Below are 23,273 nucleotides of genomic sequence, written 5' to 3'. Positions count from 1 at the left end.
AGTCATTATAAGACTGGCTATAGGAGTTCTTTTGAAGATGGACTGGAATGAATGAAAGAATCTTTTTAAACATTCTCAGAATTCACAAGTGAATTGTGGGGGTTTCCTTTCAAAATCTTTTTTAGTGCAAAGAGGTACCCGCCAGGGTTGCCCTTTATCGCCCCTTTTGTTCCTTCTTGCACTTGAACCACTGGCTGCGGCAATAAGACAGTGTTCACAAATAGCAGGCATTCCTACACCAGCAGGGGTCTCAAAAATACTTCTTTATGCAGATGACATATTGCTCACACTTACTGATCTGCCTACTTCACTCCCTAGACTCATGTCTACCATTTCTCGCTTCTCGATCATTTCTGGCTACAAAGTCAATTGGAATAAGAGTGAAGCTCTACCATTGTCCAGGGGTACAACAAAAGCAGCTATTTTGGGCTATAATTTTCAATGGAAAGTGGACCGTCTGAAGTATTTAGGTATTTACATCAACACAGGTTTAGAACGTATGATTCAAGATAACTTAGATCCACTTATTGCCAAAACGAAGTCAGAGTATGAAAAATGGTCCCATCTTAACTTGTCTTTTTGGGGTAGAGTACAGGCAGTGAAAATGATTATAGTGCCCCGTTTCACTTATGTTTTAGGTATGTTGCCTTTGACAGTTAAAATATCAATATTGCGAGATATTGACAAAGGTATTAAAACCTTTATTTGGGGATCCCTGAGACCTAGGCTTAAAATCTCAAAATTGATTGCTCACAGGCGATATGGGGGTCTTAGTTTACCGTGTATTGAGCATTACTATACAGCCCTCCATTTATCTCAATTGGTTTATCTTTGGCCCAGACAGGATGATCCCCCACTATGGGTTGTCATTGAAAGACAAACTGTACAGGCAACTTCAGGTTTGCACATGTTTTACACTCATAAATCACCTGCTTTACAAACTTCCAACCCTATTATTCAATCTATGCTTAAGATGTGGATACATGCCCACAAACTCCTTAAGAGTGACCCAAGACTGCATGGAAAGGCCCCCATATGGCATAACACTGATATTAGAATAGGTAAACGGACTATATCCTGGGATATATGGGAGAGAGCAGGTATTCTAACGTTGGATCACTTACTCACTTTAGAAGGTGAGCTTAAAACTTTTGAAATGCTTAAGATAGAATTTCAACTCCCTGCCTCCCAAGAGGGGAAATACTTACAACTAAAACAAGCCCTATTTCGTAGACTAGGACCATTTCCTTGGATAGTTGAGGATTCCCCAGTATTACAATACTTACAAATTTGGGGGAAATTCAAAGGCGCAGTCTCTGGATTTTATAATCTCATAGTGCATAAATTACACTCATACCCATTACTTGCACAGCTCCATGTCAAATGGCAAGGGTTAATTACTGTAGCTTATTCCGATGAGGAATGGGAGGATATTATTATGAACATGGATAAGGGTATCAGAGAGGCCAGAATGAAATTTACTCTTTTCAAAATTCTTCATAACTGGTACTGGTCACCACAAAAACTCAAGTCAGCAGGTTTACTACACCGATCTACCTGTTGGAGGTGCCCAGAGGAGGACTGCGATATACTACACATTTTATTCCGATGCCCAATTTTGAAGGAATATTGGTCTTCCATAACTGCCTCTCTACACAGAGCTATACAAGTGTCCATTCCTTTAACGGAAAAATTAGTTCTATTACATGATGTTACTGATCTCCCAAATCTCACAAACCATACAAGACGATTGATAGCTATTGCACTCACTGTAGGAAAAATTTGTATATTAAGACATTGGAGAACACCACAATGCCCTACATATGACGAATGGCTTATTGAAATGTATAAAATAGCATCATATGAAAAACTCATTTATAGATTGCAGGACAATGTTGCAACTTTCATCCAAATTTGGAACCCCTTTCTAGCTAATAAATGTTCTATTTCTGGTAATATTTCAGATTTTTCTTCTAGTTAAGAACTACAATAAGTGAATTACTTCTGTTTCATTTCCTTATTAATTCATTACCATCATTATTTATATTCATGCTGTTGATGTTATCATTAGGCCTGTTGATGCTGTAGCCACGAACACTGTTATTTGAATTAGGACTTACTGTTCACCTATTTGAAATTGTTGAGTTAGTGGGAATATCTTGACTTGAAATAATATATTTGTATGATCTTATCGCTACTATCTTCCAACTATCTATAATACATGGTTTACTACATACTGTATACTATCTTTATCATCTTCTCCCTAGTCCACCTTTCCTATTTCTTCCTTTCCAGGTTTTATGAGTACCCCAACTATTGTATCTTTTGATATCTGTATTATCCTTTTTATATTTAAAAATCTGAGAAGGTAACATTTCATAGTAATTTATTGTGTGGCCATAATTTGATTTGTTTATACTCCCTTTTTTATGTATTGTTTATAAACTGACATGTACTTCTCAATAAACATATACCAAAAAAAAAAAAAAAAAAAAAAACATTCTCAGAATTGAAAAAGTTGAGGAAGATAGGGCACTGACATGGTTGGAATAGGATAATAGGTTGGAATAGCATAATTTGTTGTCAATCAAGATTCCCAGGTTCCGGGTCTTGTTGACAGGAGTTGGGAGAGTTCTTATCTCTGCTGGCCAGCAGGACAGGGTCCAGAAGGAAGTTTGTTCTCCAAACAGCATCACTTCCGTTTACCCTCGTTCACTTTGAGGCAATGCCTGTGTCGTACTTGCTCAATGAGATAACGATTTGGGTGTTGAAGTCAAAATTATTTATTTTAGTTACTTAAAACCATAATATTTGCACAGCTCGATACATACAATAAAAGTTTCAAATTCATTAAGTTTAAGCAGGTTTTTTTTGCCTATAAATTGAGTTTAGAAATGTTTCTGTTTCGTGAAAAGGTGGTGTATGTGGCGAGAGGTAAGCCTGGGGCGTGGGTGAAACTCTGGGGCCCCTGGAACGCCTACCGCGGGGGTATTTGTGAGCCACCACTGCTGCCGGCTGCCTCGCCTGCTCCATCTCCCTAGATGGCCCCCCTCCCTCAGCCGCGGGCGCGCGGTCCCCCAGTCCCTGATCTATTCCCATTCCCCCCTCCAGAGTTCTGCTACTGGTTTGGATCCCCCACTTATGGAGCACGTGCGGTTATTTTGGATCGCGGGTTGCCTTGCGGGTGTGGTTTTTTGGTGTTGTTTTGTTTTAAGAAAAGGGAACCGTACTGTGGGCTTGGAGCTGTGTGGCCTGCACCATTGATTACTCCTGTTTCACTGCTCTGCACTGCCTAGAGACTTTTGCTGTATGTGTGCAATATGTTTTTGTCATTCTAGCGGCCGGCCGGATGGTTGTAGGCCCATACCTGTAACTTTTACGAACTGCAATAAACGGTTTCAAAAAAAAAAAAAAAAAAAAAAAAAAAAGAAATGTTTCTGTTAAAACACCATTACTAAAAATATAAAAATTGTGTACTTGCATATTAGAGTATTCATTACATTCTGCTCCAATATGAGAACTTTGTCACTTTGTATAATACCCAATAATTTTCCTGTTTCATCATATTTAAGTATTTATAGATTACATAGTCTTCACCAATCTGTTTGCTGTCAATAATTGATCTGCTTTCAGATTTTTTTTTTTTATAAAAGCAGCTATCATTTGCGGAGTCTCCCCTTTCATGCAAAAAATTCTTCTGGATTTCTTACCACAGCAGGGCAGCTTGTTTGAACCATTTTTTGGTTGGTCAGACCAAATTCTGATCGAATCTGTGCCGGTGACGCACTCTGGGGAAGGTAAAACAAGAGTAAAAAAACCTTACTTTGTACAGAGTTAAAAAAGGTACCAAACTTTCCAGGGAAAACAACTTTACCATAGCAAAGAGTTGGAATAAGTTTGGCCTTTATTGCTGCTAGTAGTGGCTGGAAAGTTGGACTTTGTAATTTCAGGTATAGCTGTTGGAAAGCTGAAATTAAGGAGTCATTTTTTAGTTTCAAAATATTCTGATGGAATTGATGCGTTAACCAAACCAAACACCAAGATATTTATACGACGAGCCTCGGCGAAGTGTCTTCCCCCCCCTAATGACAAGCTCCCCTTCTTATTGATTTTGCTGCGAAAAATCACAACTTGTGTTTTTGTGAAGCTGATAGTCATTTCGTTTTCGATGACTAAAGGTCTAGTTGGTTTCATATTCTTTGCAGGCCAATCCCAGTTAGGATCAGCAGAACTAAATCATCCGCATATTGTAACGAGGTCACTTTTGTGGTCGCCAGAGTTGGAGGATGTGAGTTGGCTGACTCTAAAAAGTGCTTAGATCCGCCCGAAATAAAAAAAAAAAGAATTGGAGCGGGAACGCAGCCTTGCTTCAGGCCTCTTTTTATTGAAATGTTATCTGTCAGCCCTTTGTGTTGTCCAAGTTTGACCTGGGCCCAGTTATTAGTGTATAAGAGCTGGAATGCACGCAATAAGTTTGTGGGGATGTCCCAGTTAATCAGCTTCTTCCATAACAGATTTCGATTGACATAATCAAAGGCTGTAGAAAAATACACAAATCTCGTGTACAAAAGTTCTTTTTCTTATACACATTTATCCATGCTCATTGTGAGTGCTACCAAGTTATTTATTGTACTGGATTTTGATCTGAAACCTGTCTGGTTATGTGGGATTAAATTTGCCTTTCCGCCCATTTTTCCAGATATGACAATATTAGGCCGGCAAATATTTTGGAATCTGTATCCATGAGGGCAATCATGCGGTAGCTATCTGGGTAAGAATAAGGACCTTTCTTATATATTGGCTGAAAAATTGAGCCACTCCATGTTTCAGGAATTGCCTCTGTCGCTAGGCAGAAGTTAAATAAGGAAAAAAGTGGCAACTCCCAAAATCTCGGTCTTCTTTAAATATGGGCCCGGGCGGCCATTTGGGCCAGGCGCACCATCCCCTCTACTTAGGGTGTCATCTGCATAGGAGGTCAAAGAGAAGCCGAAACTTTTGATTACCCCAGCTAAGAGTGTAATGTATATATCAAATGAAGTTGGGCTGAGCGAGGACCCCTGTGGGACCCTCATGGGAAAGAGAAAGGATGAGAGGTAAATTCATCCAGCCTGATAGATTGTGCTCTGTTTGATAAAAATGATTTAATAGATCTCAGGCACAAGGGAAAATGAAATAAATAATTAACTTTCCCTCGTCATGGTCTGTCGAAATCCCCCCTCAACCGGCTGCCGCCGCAGGGCTCTTACCTGCTCAGGCTGCAGCTGGACTGGTGACATTGATTTCTCGCAGGCGTTTCAGCAGCAGTTCGTGGCCTACCTGTGTCAAAAGCTGCTGAGAGATCAAGCAGGATGAGGGCTGCCCCTCTGCCTTGGTCCAGAGCCTGCCTGATTTCTTCTGTGACCTTGATCAGAGCTATTTCTGTTCTATGTCTGCTGCGGAAGTCGAACTGGATGTTGTCTAGGTGATTATTAAGTTGGATATGTTCCATCAACTGGTGGTTCTTGATTTTTTTCCATGATTTTTTTATGGTAAGGGGAGGCAGGAAATTGGGCAGTAATTGCCAGGGTCAATGGGGTCGAGCGTTGCCTTTTTTAATAATGGAAGTATGGACCGCTCTCTAATGTGAGAGTAATGAGGACAGTGATTTATATGATTGCACTATGCATGAAAAAAAATCATAACTGAATTTCTTTACAATTCCCAGCCTCCTTCTTAGCACTGTGATCTATTTCCTGTTACACATTGAGGCAGCCTATCCTTCAAGGCCATATCTTTCCTCTTTTTAAAGTGGTAACTGAGACCCTTCTTTTCCTCTTCCATCCTCACCCAGAGACCTTTAATTCCTTTTCTTTCATGATTAAAATAAATCGCATCCCTTCTCAGTGTTAGTTCTCATCTTTCCCATAGAATACATTTTCTGCTTTTTTTTTTGTCCAAGCCTATTCCTTCAAAAAGTTCCACTGGAGTTGTTATTGTCTAGCATCCCTGTACGCTTCAAAGCGTAGCTTCTTATCGGGGTTAGCGTCTGGGATTTGTCATACGTCCACTGACTCCAGATTCCTAAAACAGAAGGCAGAGCAAGCAGTGGCTTTCTGATTTTGACAAATATTTGGCAGTACTAAAGGGTGGGCTGAGCTTAGGAAGTATTTTATCTTGGGAGAGTCTCAGATCTATGGGCCAATCCTACCTTCTTAAACCTTTTCTTGCCTGGATGAAAGTGTGAAGGAATGTAGCAATGTATTAACCAAGGCCCTTTAGGAAGTACCGCCTGGAAACATGACCTTCATTCCTAGCTAATGGATAATCGTGAGTGGGCCTGTAAAATTAGCTACCATCTGAAACTGGATTACAACTTTCGCAGGAAAATTGCGTTGCTGGTGATTCCCCTTCTTGCCCAAGCATTTCACCAGCTAAGACCTGGTGAAATGTACATGTGTGTATTGGGACAAAAAATAGTTAGCACTAATTATAAACAATGGTAATTAATACTAATAATTGTACTTGTAATTATTTATCATCACTGATTCTCACACTAATTTATCATCTCTCAGTGGACAGTTAGATCATGAATGTCTGCTGCAGCCCACATAGGTGTTTGACTTTTATGTCACTTGCATTGTTGGGACATATATATTGTCGGACATGTCAGTATATTTGAGGGGCGTGGCCTAGCCTTCCATGGCATGAATTGCACTGCCCCTGTCCAGCCATCCCCTTCGATCCGTCCCTCTTGGACACCCTAGGTCCCTGCTGTATAAGGAAGACATTTATAGGGGAGAGTGTTCAGGTCCTTGCAGTATTTCGGTGCTTGGTACCTGATTGGAAACCAAAGGTGGAGTGGGTTACAGAATGCTCTCCAAGATGAAAGGCGCCACAGCTACAATGCTGCCCTGAGGCCTGCATGGAGGAGGCAGTGTGCATAAAGGGCTAAAATAGCCAAACGGTCTAGGTCCCTGTTAAGAGTGCCATTCAGGTCACAAATTAGATCCTTTGGAGGAAGCACATCCCCTTGCCCACTGAAGTGGCAGCTTCGTCTTCGGGTCCTGTTACTCGTTGGGTGGGCTGTGCAAATACCCAATGGACACTTTGCTGGAGATCTTTTTCTCAGCACTTATGGTTGGTCCAACCACAGATATTTGCCCTTGTTTTAAAAGCAGGTCAGTCAGTGGTAGATTGGGATAGAAATTAAAATTAACTGTGGATACTTCAATTTTTATTCTTGATGGTTATCCATATTAAATTGTGAAATACATGTAACAGAGTATGTACATTTAAATGCGGCAAAATCTTAGCCAGGGCACTAGATCCTGTGTGTCCGCTTTTTGAGTACAAATTATCACACACAACCATGTGATATTCCCCACCAGGCAACTAGATGTCTTCGCACCTCAAGAGTGAAGACAAGTAAACCCCCCGATTCTGGAAGTTTGAACATTAAGACAACCAAAACATAATGGGAAAGATGCTTTAGAGTAGATTAATATTTTGTCGATCATTTTGAGAATGCCTGTCTGATACTATTTATACTTTTGGAAAATTTGTTATGAGATAGCCCTTCGTGTTGTAATATGCACAATCTTGTATAAAGCCTAAAATGCATTTATAATCTAACACTAATATTGCTGTGACCTACACCTTTGATTCCAGGTCTCACTCCCTAGTTTTATACCTGGTTTGTTTACCCAATGGACTCTAGATGTCTTGTCTTCTTAACTTCGTTCTTGCTGAAATGTACAGATTGAGAGCCTACTGTGACATTCTGTTTGTAGGACAGTATACAATAATTCAGCATTAGGGTAAGGGAAAAAGGACATGGGCTGGAGGAAAAGGAAGGGTAAGGTTGTTTTCTGTCCACCCCAGACTTTGTGCCATAATTGTGGCCATCTGGAAAAGCGAGTGGCCTGACAGCATCTAAAATTGAATAAAATGATTATGCGCTAATATTCACATGTTGATTGTAAATTGTTTGAAATCAACCTATCAAGCAAGTTCTTACCAATAGTTTGCCAAAAGAGACTTTTATATATTTTGTTTTCGCTCTGTCTCGTTTTTAGTGATAAACCCGTTCTATGTTATGTTTAATTGTTTTCAGTTTCTGAAGCACAGCATACACCATTGTTGTATTCATTGCTTTCGGTACAGCTGATCAAGAGAGAGCTGTTCCTTGCTGTTTAGACTGGTAATCAAAATGTTGTGAGTTGTTTCCTTGATAGGCGATGATGCATCCAGTTGACAGTTCTTTGTTAATAACAAACTCCTTTGGCAGCCATTTCTGGAGAATGATTGGTTCGTTATCTTAGTTATGCATCTCAAGGCAAAGGTGAGGGTGTGTTAACAGAGAAAGTGCCATCATGTTTTACGGTTCAGGATTTTTATTCAGCTGTCATAGCGATACTTTTAAGTACAATTCCTTGATGTAAGAACGCATCTTAATGCAATAAGCCAGAGTTTTTTGAGAAGTTACATTGTCAACAGCTATACTGATAAAGGCCCTTTAATTGACATGAAAACAGAAAGCAGATAGAATGACTACTAAATGTTAGTTAATGAGGAGATGAGTCACAAATGGTGAAACTGCATGCAGCAGTTGGCAACAATAAGTGTCCCTGGTTATGTCCATCACGTGCTAGAAATGTTACATTAAAGTTTAGAGTTGCATAGAAGGAGCTGGCGCACGTGGCCTGTAAAGTACATTATGGAACCTAATGCTTTTGATCATCCACCTATTTGCCTAGTCTGGCTGGTAAAGGCTTCTTCTTTCCCTAGCCATCGCCCAAAGACTATTGCATATTCGAAGTGGAGATGGTTGAGAAGTGTCATTTATAAGTGTTGCAGAGACTGACGTGTGCCATTTACAGGTCGTGACATAAGCATTCTCTTTTGTCTGATTGGTCGCTTGGCTCCTGATACTCATGCATGTGTTAACAAGGAATCAGTGATTTGCAGAAGTTGCTGCTCTACTAGACATGTCAAAATCAGCCTTCCCGATTTTACTGCAAGGCAAATGCCTACACTTTGTTAGTTTCCATCTTGGAAGAATCTGCATTAAAATTAGCAAAGTTATACATAACGTCCATAACCTTTTTGAAAGACGGTTTAATGTGTTTGGTGGACTCAAACTGTCAATACCCTATAACCAGAACAGTTCAGAATGCTGGTTTGTTTTGTAATAACTTGGCATATTCTTAAAAAAAAATTTTGGGGCAGTTTTCAATGTTTATTAGCAAGCCTGATTCAATCACTCTGTTTTGTAGGCTTCCATTTACGTTTTCCGTGTTCATCTTTTTCTTATTTGTGTTCTATTTCCAAACTGCAGGAGCAAAGTGAGCGAACTTACAACAGAAATGAATAAACTGAAGAAGGAAATTGATTTGTACAATCAAGAAAATTCTGTCTACCTGTCCTATGAGAAGAGGTAAGCAATAGGATTGGGTGAAATTGTAATTACGCCGGAGTAGTTGGAGTAATTTCAGTAATTACGGATTACTCTTGTGATGCAAAATTACTTAAATTGCGCGATTACTCTAACTTGAGTAATTAAGAGTAATTTAGGGCAAAAATCCTACTACAGTGAGGAGCCAAGATGGCGACCGAGACGGCAGCGTAGACTCCCGGCTCCGTGAACCTCCGCATCCCGCACGGATATCCTGCATGAGATCCTCAGCCTGCGCGATGCGATCGTGTTTGTGAATGAGAGTGGCAACCGATCGTGTGACTCCGAGGTTTCTGGCTGCGGTACCGCCGGAGAAATGTGCATTTGAAATTTGCGGCCCGTGCAGCCCTGGAGCCCGGACCTCGAGTGGACGCCTTGGCCGGGTGGCAGTTCAACAACAGCGGCCTGTGGTGACTGGGTGGAGTCGGTCCACCGGAGCGGTGCCAACCTCGGCCTACATTTCGCCGTGGTCGTTCCTACCGCTAAGCGTAGCGGACCGAGTGCCTGCCCGGGGGTGCAATTCTCAGATTCTCCGGTGATTGCCCCTGCCTTTGACGGTGAGCTGCCCGGACGCCGTCCGTAACTCGCCCTGATTCCTGCGGGCAGCTCCCGGATTTTCGCGGGAGCTGGTCCGTGGTGGGGACGACTGTTGCCCGTGACCACGCAACGGATAAATTTTTGCCTGCCACCGGACCCTGTCTCCAGCGCCGTGGGCCTCGAGGCGCTTGTCCCTGGGTCCCGGCCCCCATACGGGTCGGGCCTACCCGGCGGCCATCTTGTTGCGATGAAGCCTACCATCCTGTCCACTGGGTCGCAGCAGGATTGGGAGTGTGTGACTTTTGGGAGTGTGGCGGAGCGATCGCAGAGAGCTGTGCTGGGGTACGGCGACCTCCTCGAGGCCCTCGGTGCCCTTCATTCCTCCTTGGTTCATGGCGTCGGGGTCTTGGGGAGTAAGCTCGATGGTGTGGCATCAGCGTTGGGACAGTGGCGGCCTGCCTGTCCTCAGGTACACAGGGACTTCCCACACTGCACACCGGAGGACAATGTCGCGGCCACCCCTGAGATTAGTGCACAGCTGGACACTCCGGACAGTATGCTACAGTGTGATCGGCTGGCTGTGGGTCCGATCTGTTCCGGAGGTATTGGACCTGAGTGGGAGGTGGTGGCCTCGTCCCGTGCACGGCCTCCGGCGACCCAGGGACAATTCAAGCAACAGTTGTCTACTTTGGCTGCTTCCGCCTTCCCGGACCTTGTGTGCAGTGCAGACTCTGGGGCAGCACTGGGAAGGCCGTCCCTCCATGATGTGGACTGTGTTGGTACTCAGAGACTTCCACCCCACCTGTGTGCGTCGCTTCCCGGTCGTTTTTGGACACTCCTTTACCTTGGAACATCGGACATGGCGCTGGGTCGAGGGGTAGGCATGGGCAGAATTGCAAAGAGTGGTCAAGGATAAGGCTGATCCTTCAGGGGTGGTCATCTAGTAGACGGGCGGGCTCAGGGGTTGCGTGCTCTCATGGCATAGCTATTAGCATAATAGGTGCATAATACTCCCCATCTTTCTTTGACATGGTCTATTTTGTGCTGCTTACTGTTTGCTTTGGGGAAAACTTACCGTGCGGGAGGGAGAAGCCGGGGGTATGTTTTGAAGGCCCTCCTCCAGTTTATTAACACTTTCTCTACCCCCCCGTCTGGTGGGGTTCTTTTCTTACTCCTTTTTTCCCTGTTTCTTCTATATTTCGGGTCTGGTTCCAGGGCGACAGGCACACTGCTGGGGGGGGGGGGGCCGTACTCATCTGCAGAGGTGCGGGGTGGGGGGGTGGGGGAGGGGATTCTTTAGTCTTTCATCTCCTTTTTCCATGGCCTCCTTTTTCTTCTCTGATTCTTCTTGTCTTTCTTTTCTGGGATCAGCGTGGTACACCTCCTTTGTTGTGAATCGTCGCCTTTTCATGTGTGCCACAATTTCCGGGGTGTTCTCTGGGCTTTAGGGCAGGGGACTGCAGGCGCAACTGCTCATGATATTCTTCCCCATCCTGAATTTCCTGTGTCTGCGCTATTGATCCAATAGATTGCTGTTTATTGCTTACGTCTATTAATCTGCCTGCCTCTTATCGCTGTTGGAAATTGTTCGGCACCTGATCCTTCTGTCTTTTTCCATTATAAAATGAAAACCCTTTTTATCCTGGTGTCCTACCTGCGCTGTTCACTGGTCAGACTATATTAGCATGAAGATTCTGCTCCCCGAGGTGCTGCCTATGTTCACATTTGATCTTTGTTGCTCTGATTGCTTAGCGGCCGGCCCCGGGGGGTTTTAGGCCCATACTTGTTATTGATTGAAATGTCAATAAAGGTTTTTCAAAAAAAAAAAAAATCCTACTACAGGCGCATAATAACCACAAACTAGGAGAGGGTGAGCCACTTCTGGCTACTGCTTTTCGTGTCCTGTAGAATTTAGTGCTATTTTCTTGGCGCCAAATGCATCCTCTGGCCCATTTTGGACATGCATTTTGCCCTAAATAAATAGTGCTAAATACTGGATTACTCTCAGGGCCGGCTTTAGTTCTGTTGGTGCCCGGTTCGACAATCATTTTCTGCGCCCCTCCCCCCATGACCACCTCCTCAGATTCCTTCATGACCAGCGGGCAAAATTGCCCCTCTCCACTCCATAGGCCTTTTCTCACATACATTTCATTTGTTGTAAAGCACTGGTAAAGGCTGGCTTTACTAATAAGAAGGTATATTGAACCAAACATACCCTTTTCAGAAACATTAGGAATAGCTAATGAAAGACTGGGGGGGGGGAAATAGAACATCCTAACCTATTTTATGCAGTTTACATGCAGCTCTTTGATGACTGTTCGTAACGGTCACTGTTCAATATTAGGCTTGTATCTTATGAACTGCGGTAACAAAAGGATCTCAGTGACAAAAGCAGTAATCCACTCAGCTATCCACATAAAGTATAGATCTGTGATCTGCACGGTACCCGTTCTTTGCATCAGGAATATTAACCCTCTGTGCTACTTTATGGTGAGTCAAAACTGGCACTATACAAAACTCTGATCTCTTACTCTCTAGTAGGAACCTTAATCACAAGAGTTAGCTTGACATTCTTACTGCTGCCTGAAAACTGAATGCCCAAGGAACTCTGCTGCAGGTGTTTTTAAATCGCAATTTATTGCTAAACACAAGGCCCTTTACCTGAGGTCAGCACACTGTCCCCAGGTCAGCGCCTAGTGCGGCGACACCAGTTGCGGAAATTACAAGTAATTATGCTAGAGAGAATTACGCTTGTTAGCCCACCCCTAGTAAGCATTTAATTGAGTATGGTATATTCTGTCACACTAGACTGCCAATGTATTCTCTGTGGCATTTGCAGGTGGGGAATGTATGTGTTATTTACATCTGTTTCTTGACCCCTTCCATGCTCATGACGGAATGGTTCGGTCATGAGCACAAGTGCAAGTGTGCTCATGACGGAACCATTCCGTCATGAGCACACTTTAAAAAAATCCCTCTGCTGTAAACAGCAGAGGGACTTCCCTTTTTAGGTCTCGCCTAGCTATTGCGTAGCAATCACTATGCGAGACTCTAGTAAGGGGCTCCCAAAAGTGCTCCCAAAAGTGGATTGCATGGCGAGCATGCGCACAATCACGTGCATCGTGCCGCCATGCAATCCGTTTGGGGAAGCGCTTCAGCCCACTGACGCCCTCGGCATCAAACTTCAAAGGGTCCGCTCCCCCGCCTGTAATGCGCTCCCCTGCGCTCGCCACGCTCCGCCGCGTCACAAATTTGCTTTCACTTTCGCGGTGGGTGCTCGCTCGCGTTCGGACCACTTTAGAAGCCGGGCTTGTTCTGTATTTGCTTCTGCGTCAGTGGAACCATCTGCTGCGCTTCTTTTTGTGCGTACAGCTCCCGGATGCCGGTCTTAAGGCGAAGGTGCACTGTACTTATTGTAAGTTTTATATAGTATTATGTGTCCTCTCTCAGTTACTTTAGAGTGCCGGAGAAACGCACAGCATAATGTAACTTTAAGATATGATGCGAGGAAAGTGGGAGCTCTTCTCAGTGGGCGTAACACGAATCGCATGTTCTGCGATTGCGTCGCTTGAACAGCTGGGGGTCCCTGATAAACCCGTCTGAATAGTTCAGTCTTCGGGACTGTCCTGATTTAAGTGTGGTGGGTTCAGAACTCGAGAGCGATGAAGGGCATTCGTAAATCCAGAACCTCGCGCTCTCAGCCCCGGTCACCTTCTTTGGATCTCTTGGAGCATCGAAGGGGTCAGCTGTGCGGGCAAAGATCTGAGCTTCAGCCAGGGACATCATTCTGGGGGTTGTGGGGAGTCTGTTTCTCCAAATATTCTGTGCCTTTGCCCAAGTGGTCTTGTGGATGGCACCCATGACCTGAGAGCCCGCAGAGAGCCTTCAGTCCACTTCCCGCTGTCCACACTCTCCCCTCTGGGCATGGCAGGTTTGTCATTCTACTGATTTTCACACACTATCTCTGATCCTTCTTTCTCAGTGTCTTGGTGCTCCCCGCCCAAAAGGCATAGCACAAGGTCCCCAGCCCTCGGCTCTCGGCACTCCTCTCCCTCTGTACTTCATCTTCGCTAAATCATTACTTCCTTCTACTTATCCCTCCTTGTCTTTGCAAGCCTCAGTCATCTTGCTCTCTTTTCCCACATTCACTCTCCACTTACAGACACAGACTTCTAATCGCCTGAAAGACGATCAGAAACCTTCATAGCCAACCTAGCTACAACAGTTGTATTTCGATCATTGTTTTACCAGCTTTGAGGCTAAAGGTGATGAACACATGGAGGGTGAGGTGCAGCAGAAGAAGGTGACTGGTAGTGCAGCCTATGACTCTACATTCTAGGGGTGCTCACCGGAGCAGTTTTCATAATAGTGTATCTTTATTTACTTTCAGTAGTTCCAGACAGGCTCCCGTCCAGGTGCAGCGAAGGTGTACATGTTTGCCCCACAAGTGTCGCCTGGCTGCTTCAACATATGGGAATGTTATTTTCTGCTGTCGCAGATAACCCGATTTCCTCTCTGGCTTTGCTTAGTTATACCTTACACTAAAGCGTGGCTTGTGATGCCTTGACCTCTAAGTAACGCAGCATTTAGGATGGCAGTGGATAAAAAAAATACAGAAATGAAAGACCAATTATACAATCCTGACAACTGGGGAGGGGGCGAGGGGTATTTCATTGAGTTCCATAGCACTGAACGCTTTTCATTCCACTCCAGTTTTTCACACGTATCGGCATTTCACTCTCAACCACCCGAAGGAGATTTTTTTTTTTTTTTTTTTTTTTTTTAAAAACCTTTATTGACAGTTCAATCAATAACAAGTATGGGCCTACAACCCCCCGGGGCCGGCCGCTAAGCAGTCAGAACAACAGAGATCAAATGTTAACACAGGCAGCACCTCGGGGAGCAGAATCTTCATGCTAATATAGTCTGGCCAGTGAAAAGCGCAGGTAGGACACCAGGATAAAAAGGGTTTTCATTTTATAATGAAAAAAGACAGAAGGATCAGGTGCCGAACAATTTCCCAACAGCGATAAGAGACAGGCAGTATGATAAACGTAAGCAATAAACAGCAATCTATTGAGTCAATGGCGCAGACACAGGAAATTCAGGATAGGGAAGAATATCATGCCCAGCTGCGCCTGCAGTCCCCTGCCCTAAAGCCCAGAGAACACCCCGGAAATTGTGGCACACATGAAAAGGCAACGATTCACAACAAAGGAGGTGTACCACGCTGATCCCAGAAAAGAGAAAACAAGAAGAATCAGAGAAGAAAAAAGAGGCCATGGAAAAAGGAGATTAAAGACTAAAGAATCCCCTCCCCCAACCCCCCACCCTGCACCTCTGCAGATGAGTACGGCCCCCCCCCCCCAGCAGTGTGCCTGTCGCCCTGGAACCAGACCCGAAATATAGAAGAAACAGGTAAAAAGGAGTAAGAAAAGAACCCCACCAGAAGGGGGGGTAGAGAGAGTATTAATAAACTGGAGGAGGGCCTTCAAAACATGCCCCCGGCGTCTCCCTCCCGCACATTATGTTTCCCCCAAAGCAAACAGTAAGCAACACAAAATCGATCATGTCAAGGAAAGATGGGGAGCATTTTGCACCTACTATACCGACAGTTATACCATGAGAGCACGCAACCCCGAGCCCGCCCGCCTATTAGCCGACCACCACTGAAAGAGCATTCTTATCCTTGGCCACTCTTGGCAAAGCCGCCCATGCATACCCCTCGACCCGGCGCCATGTCCAATGCTACACGGTAAAGGAGCGTCCAAAAACGACCAGGAAGCGACGCACCCCGGTGGGGTGGAAGTCTCTGAGTACCAACCCAGTCAGCATTATGGAGGAACGTCTTTCCCGTGCTGCCCCAGGACCTGCACTGCACACAAGGTCCAGGAAGGCGGAATCAGCCAGAGTAGACAACCGTTGCTTGAGTTTTCCCAGGGTCGCCGGAGGCCGCACACCGGACAAGGCCACCCCCCCCCCCCCACTCAGGTCCAATACCTCCGGGACAGATCAGATCCACAGCCAGCCGATCACACAATAGTAGACTGTCCGGAGTTTCCAGCTGGTCACTAGGCACAGGGGTGGCCCCGACGTTGTCGTCCTGAGTGCAGTGCAGGAAGTCCCTGTGTATCGGAGGACAGGCAGGCCGCAACTGTCCCAACGCTGATGCCACACCATCAAGCCCACTCCCCAATACCCAAACGCCATGAAGCAAGGTGGAATGAAGGGCACCGAGAGCCTCGAGAAGGTCCCGGTACCCCAGCACAGCTCTCTGCGATCGCTCCGCTACGCTCCCCAGAGTCGCACACTCCCGATCCTGCTGTGACCTGGGTAGTAGACTTCATCGTGACAAGATGGCCGCCGGGTAGGTTCAACCCGTATTGGGACCGGGACCCAGGGGCAAGCGCATCAAGGTCCATGTCGCTGGCAAACAGGGTTCCGGAGGCAGACCAAAAATGTATCCGTTATGTAGTCACGTGCAACAGTCGTCCCCACCACGGACCAGCGCCCGCGAAAATCCGGGAGCAGCCCGCAGGAATCAGAGCGAGTTACGGGCGGCGTTCGGGCAGCTCACCGTCGAAGGCAGAGGCAATCACCGGAGAGTCGTGGAACTGCCACCCCGGGCATGCACTTGTTCCGCTCCGCTTAATGGTAGGAAGCGACCACGGCGAAATGTAGGCCGATAGTCGCACCGATCCGGCAGTCCGACTCCACCCAGTCACCAAAGGCCGCTGTTGTGAAACTGCCACCCGGCCAAGGTGTCCACTCGAGGTCCCGGCTCGAGGGCCGCACAGGCCACAAATTGCAAATACCCGTTTCTCCGGCGGTACGGCCGCCAGAAACTTCGGAGTCACTCGATCGGTTGCCGCTCTCATTCACAAACACGGGCGCATAGCGCAGGCTGAGGATCTAATGCAGGATATCCGTGCGGGATACGGAGGTTCACGGAGCCGGGAGTCTACGCTGCCGTCCCGGTCGCCATCTTGGCTCCTCCCCGAAGGAGATTTTAGCTGCTTGGTGAAACGAGTCGGCCCCGTGAAGAGAGACCCCCGTCACGTCGGTGTGTGTCGCTGCTTCCTGAAATGTCAACTCTGACTGTCCCAGGCCTACCCACGCCGTTGGCTGTGGCTTGTGACTCTTAAAAGTGCCTGCTTCAGTGCCAGGTGCGCATAGCGCTAAACCTCTGCCCCGTCCAGTCATGGGCACAGCGTCCCCCCTTTTTTCTTTCACAAAGCGTTCCTTCACAATCTTGAGAAAATCACTTAAAGTAGATAATCGTTGTGTTAAAATAATTTGCACTCCCTCTCGCCCTCTTTGACGCAAGTTTGGTTTCCCACTGTAGGCGAATGTGGTTGCATATGGAGTTGCTATGACGACTTAGTGATTCACTTAATTACAGCCACAGTTTACTGTTCGGTGAGAAAGCTGCGCCGGAGCCGGTGCTGTCAAGGTTGATTTCCCTTTCCCACGGGAGGGAGGAAGCACCCCCCCGTTCCTTTGTAATCTCAGGTGATCTAAGGTTCTTGGTGGTGTTTCCGGCCGGATCCCTTCACAGGGAGCACCCCGGTGGAGCGCGTTTATAATCCTGATAAAACACAGAACGGAAACCTGGGGCATTTGAAAGGAGGATAGCGGTACTTTCAAGAGTCATGTAACCAGGCGGCCGTGGACACCCCCAAATTATTTCTTTAGACCGTTTTCTATTCACATCACTCACTCTACATTTGTTAAGCCACGGACCCTCTATTATTTGTGCCTTTTTTCATAAAAGCAGAACATGTCCTCTCCCTCGAACAATGTAAATCATTATAAATATTTATCTGCGTTCATGCTATACTGAAAAACACCATAACAGTCGGTATTCACTCTCAAAATGTGTCATAAAACAGTGACTATAAGTGAGTACGCTTGCATTTGGTCTTTGTTAAGCACCCCTTCTATTCTTCATAATTTGTAAATGTTCCACCATTTTAAGTACTTAGGTGTGAACTTAAAGAATGGACATGGGCTTGACCTTCGGAGTATTTGTTTTCCCTCGTGTTTGACTTTTGTTAATCCGTGTATCTGCCTGTCCCCAGTGCCTTCGGTTTCCTGATCTGGCCTCTTTACTTGCGCTCGCAGGTGCATTCGTCTCATTCTTGACTGGGTCGCCTGGATGCTCTGAACGGTGTTTATCAGTGTTTGACAGGTTATGTGATGATCGCCACTTTGAACTAGCCCATCCCCTACGGCGCTCTCCACGCAGAGAAGGCCTCATACAGGCAATGCCTGGGGCGTCCTGCAGGATGAGTGGCCATTGCCACATCTATAGAGACGTAAAGCTGCATCCGTTAATGCGCAGCGAACTGAAGCCGTGTTTCTGTGCTCCCTAGAGCCCATGCCTGTCTCTCTGTAGCACAATCTACATGTTCCAGACAGAGCTGGAACGTGACCCAGCCGAGCACTTGTATCTTGCTGCTAGCTCTGGGCCTAGAGCACCACATGCGGCTCTCCTTGCTTCCTAGAATAACTCCCAGATGGATGGATGGAAGGATGGAAATAAAAATTTCCTACTGGTGGTCGCCAGGAGGTAGTTCTAGATAGGGCCAAAGTTTCCATAGGAATAGTGGTTTTTTTTTGCCATTAACTTTTGTGCCAAGTGATGTATTTTCACCAAATTTTCCTAAAACTTTCCCTTTGGAGTTCAGCTGCTGTATTGAAAGTTTCGGGGTGAACCGTCAAGCAGGAGCCGAGGAAAAAAGGAGATCACAAAACGTGTTTTCACCATGTTATGTCAATGGGTATTTTTCATTTCTTGAAAACGACTACAGCCCGAATAGCTGAACAGAATTACACCCAATTTAGGTAAAAGCTAGATGTTGGTCCAGAAAGTGTGCTTTTTAGGTCTCGCCTAGTGACGCAGCGCATGCGCTGCTCGCCTTAGCGAGATCTATTGTTGCTGCTTTCTGTGCCGAAGCGGGACAGGAAATATGCACGCGTCCGACATGATGTGTGTACACGTACGGCGGCTCGCGGCATTTCAGCAGTAACACACGCATGCCGCGCTTTCACTTTCCTTCCGGCCTAATCACTCATGCCTATTTACACTCCCACAGGCGAAGTGCAGCAGCTACGTGCTTCGGACACGTCTGACGTATTCATTCCGTGCTCGGGGCTGTACCCTGCCTTCAGAGAGGCTGGAGCCTGAAACAGTTCCTTTGCGCTAAGGGTGGGTCCGTGGGCCGCACTTCCCGTTTCCAGGGAGCGGTTTCGGCTGAGTTCAATCCTCTCGCATAACCTGTGACCTACTTCTTCGTCATAAGAGGTTTCTACCACACTAAGTGCGCTGCAGTCCCTGGAGAGTCGAACAAAGTGGCAGGGCTCGGGCTGTGGGTGGGAGACTTGGCATGACTCTGCCAAGCATGAAGGCACGCCAGTCAGCCGGCAACGTGGCGAAGGTAAGTCTGCGCAGAACGTGCTCCTAGGTGGAGTCGAACGTGGTGGAGGAGGTTGTTGAGAGCTGCAAGCGGATGCTGGCCGTGAATGTAAACATATTTAATGGCTGTGCCATGTTTTCCTTTCCTAGAGCTGATGGAGCAAGTGTCTCCATTGAAACCCGCGTCTGCGCAGGCGGTCATAAAAACACACCCACTCTAATTTTTTCAGTGCCAAAACTTGCCCGTTAGGATCCAGACAGACAAGTGGCAAACTAAGTTTCTTCAAACCAGCCCGCATGGCACTGTGCCTTTCTTACATTTGCCGGCCTTCACTGTTTCAGCCCAGATCGCCATCAGCAGCTGAATAATTGCAAGAGCTTTTTTCGGAGTTAATTTTAACCCAGAAGATCCTGCTTTTCTTGAAATTGCCTGACTGTGGTGTGAATGTTTTAGATTGACAGCCGTGCTCTGTGGCGGGATTGTGACTGTTTCTAACCTGCTGCGAGATAGGAGGACGTAAGTGTTGCTACTGGTTCCTCAGTGAGCAGCATGCGTCTGGAATAAGGGTCCTTAACTATATTTTTATAGTTTCGAAACTCAGTGTATGTATTTTTATCTTACCGGATGGATTCCTGCAGGTCGAATTATATTTTATGCCATGGTTAATGTCTACAAGTTTTGTAACATTTTCTGTAGGGAACTTTATTTTTTAAGACTGTCTTCAGGGGTTGGTGACTTCAATCTGATGACTGTCAGTGCTCTGTTTTTTTCATGAAGGACCCATACTCGTCTCTTTAATGGTACACCATTCATTTTTAAAACCTAAATAAAAGGCATTGTCATTTACAATGACAATAGCTTAAACTCGCATAGATGCGAGACCTATTGCATTGCAAATGCTTGTTTTTTTTGCTTTGGGAGGTGGGGAAGAGGTTCCCCAACATCCCAAAGCATGCGTTTTTATTGTAATGACGATTGCACGCAAAGTTTCAGTTTCACAGTCTTGGTGCTTGTGGGGCTATCTCAGTCCCCCGAAAAACATGGGAGGGGTATCGTTGGAAAGGGGAGAATATTTCCTTTCCAATGGTACCCTTCCCTAGTGGATCCCTGCTTGAGGGTCGCCCTAGGAGGGTGATCCCCAAGCAGGGATCCACTCACTAGCCACCAGGGACGGGGTAGCGGCCCCTTGGGCAAGGGCCTTTACTCCCCCCCATTAAACTTTCCCAGACAGCCATTCTGCCCCCCCCCCCCCCCCCCACCCCGGGGGCTGAAAGTACCCTAGATGCCAGGGTTGTTTTTATAGGCCAGGGGTGGAGGCAGCCCAGAATGGGCATGCCAATGCCCCCACCCTACCCTCTCCAAAGAAGGCATAAGACTTTCTGCTCCCCCCAGGCGGCAGTTGGGTCCAATAGACCCCGATCTGCCCCCCGGGCGAGCAGAAAGCCCACTAGGCCCCAGTGATTTTTTTTGTTGATTTTTTTTTATATATATACGTAGGGGTGGGGGCTGCCCTGGATGGGCATGCCAATGCCCCACCCCAAGAAAATGCTGCAGTCTTTCTGTCCCCCCCCCGGGAGGCAGATGGGGCAATAGTCCCTTATCTGCCCCCGGGGGGGCAGGGAGCCCCCTAGGCAATAGGGATTTCATTCCCTCAAAGTTCGGGGAGGGGGCTGCCCAGAATAGGCATGCCAATGTCCCCCCCAAAAATGCCACAGTCTTTCTGCCCCCCCCCCCCCTGATCTGCCCCCGGGGGGAGGGGGCAGAAAGCCCACTAAGCAACAGGGATTTTTTTTTTGTTTGTTTTTTATACGTAGGGGTGGGGGCTGCCCAGAATGGGCATGCCATTTGTCCCTACCCCCAAAAAATTACCACAGTTTTTCCTGCCCCTCCGGGGGGCAGACAGATGGGTGCAATAGCCCCTTATAGAAAGCCAACTAGGCACCAGGGGTAAATTGTTTTCAAAATTCAGGGGCGAGGATGCCCAGAATGGGTATGTCAATGCCCCCACCCCCCCTAAAAAGAGGCCACAGTCTTTTTTCCCCCCAGGAGGCAGATGGGGGCAGTAGCCCCTGATCTGCCCCCCGGGGGGGGGGGGGGGGCAGGGAGCCCACTAGGTGCCAGTGATTATGCTGGTTTTTTTATACGTAGGGGTGGGAGCTGCCCAGGATGGGCATCCCAATGTCCCTACCCACCCCAAAAAATAGCCACAGTCTTTCTGCCCCCACCCCCAGGAGGCAGATGGGGGCAGTAGGCCCTGATCTGCCCCCCGGGGGGGGCAGAAAGCCTACTAAACACCAGGGTTTTTTTTTTTACGTAGGGGTGGGGACTGGCCAGAATGGGCAAGCCATTGCCCCTACCCCCAAAAAATTACCACAGTTTTACTGCCCCCCCCCGTGGCAGATGGGGACAATAGCCCCTTATCTGCCCCCTCTGGGGCAGAAAGCCCACTAGGTACCAGTGGTAAATTGTTTTCGAAATTCAGGGGAGAGGATGCCCAGAATGGGTATGTCAATGCCCCCACCCCCCTAAAAAATGGCCACAGCCTTTCTGCCCCCCCAGAAGGCAGATGGGGGCAGTAGCCCCTGATCTGCCCCCCGGGGGGGGGGGCAGAGAGCCTACTAGGTGCCAGCGATTATTCTGGATTTTTTATACGTAGGGGTGGGGGCTGCCTAGAATGGGCATCCTAATGTCCCTACCCACCCCAAAAAATAGCCACAGTCTTTCTGCCCCCACCCCCAGGAGTCAGATGGGGGCAGTAGTCCCTGATCTGCCCCCCGGGGGGCACTAGGTGCCAGCGATTATGCTGGCTTTTTTATCCGTAGGGGTGGGGGCTGCCCGGAATGGGCATCCTAATGTCCCTACCCACCCCAAAAAATAGCCACAGTCTTTCTGCCCCCCCCCCCTTGGGGCATATCGGGGCAATAGCCGCCGATATCCCCCGTCCACAGGGCGGCAGAAAGCCCACTAGGCACAGACTTTTTTTCGGCATGTGCCTACCTGTGGATTTTGGATCCAAGCGCAGCTGGCACCCAAGGAAACCTAGCAAACCTATACATTTTTTTAAAACTAGACACCCAGGGGAATCCAGAATGTGGTGACTTTTGTGGCTCTCACTTGGTTCTGTTACCCAGAATTCTTTACAAACCTCAAACTTTGTAAAAAGAAAACACATTTTCCTCACATTTCTGTGATGGAAAGTTTTGGAATCTGCGCAGATTTACTAACCTCCACCCACTCTGCATTCCCCAAAGTCTTCCTATAAAAATTATACCTCACTTGTGTGGGTAGGTATAGTGCCCGTGACAGGAAACGGCTCAAACTGCAACGTCGACACACCACATTTTTACAGTGAAAACTGACCCTTTTTTTGGAAAGTGCCTAGCTGTAGATTTTGAACCATAGCTCTGCCGGCACCTAGGGAAACCTAGCAAACCTAGACATTTTGGAAAAGTAGACACCCAAGGGAATTCAGGAATGGGGTGCCTTGTGTGGCTCTCATCAGGTTCTCTTACCCAGAATCCCATGAAAACCTCAAACTTTGTAAAAAAAAAAATCAAATTTTCCTCACATTTCTGTGGTGGAAAGTTCTGGAATCTGCGTGGATCCTCAAATTTCCTCCCACCCTGCATTCCCCAAAGTCTTTGGAGAAAAAAGGTACCTCATTTGTGTGGGTAGGCCTAGTGCCCGCTACAGGAAACGGCACAAAACGCAACATGGACATACCACATTTTTGCAGTGAAAACGGACTGTTTTTTGCAAAGTGCCTAGCTGCAGATTTTGAACCCTATCTCTGCCGGAACCTTAGGAAACCTAGCAAACCTATACCTTTTTGTAATCTAGACAAATAGGCAAACCAGGATGGGATGACTTGTCTGGCTCCCACC

General features: G+C 46.7%; 1 protein-coding gene across 1 annotated transcript in view; it reads left to right on the top strand.

Moving 5' to 3' along the window:
• IFT74 (intraflagellar transport 74) overlaps nt 1-23,273 on the top strand; it is a 508,298-nt gene that overhangs the window by 74,357 nt on the left and 410,668 nt on the right. Inside the window, exon 5 of the mRNA XM_085641333.1 lies at nt 9,317-9,415. Coding sequence (XP_085497459.1) covers nt 9,317-9,415 — 99 coding nt within the window. The remainder of the gene's footprint in view (nt 1-9,316; nt 9,416-23,273) is intronic.

Source organism: Triturus cristatus, chromosome 2_2 (assembly GCF_964204655.1).
Source record: "Triturus cristatus chromosome 2_2, aTriCri1.1, whole genome shotgun sequence".
Classification (NCBI taxonomy): domain Eukaryota; kingdom Metazoa; phylum Chordata; class Amphibia; order Caudata; family Salamandridae; genus Triturus; species Triturus cristatus.
Note: the sequence above shows the minus strand (reverse complement) of the source record. Positions and strands in the feature narration are given on the sequence as shown.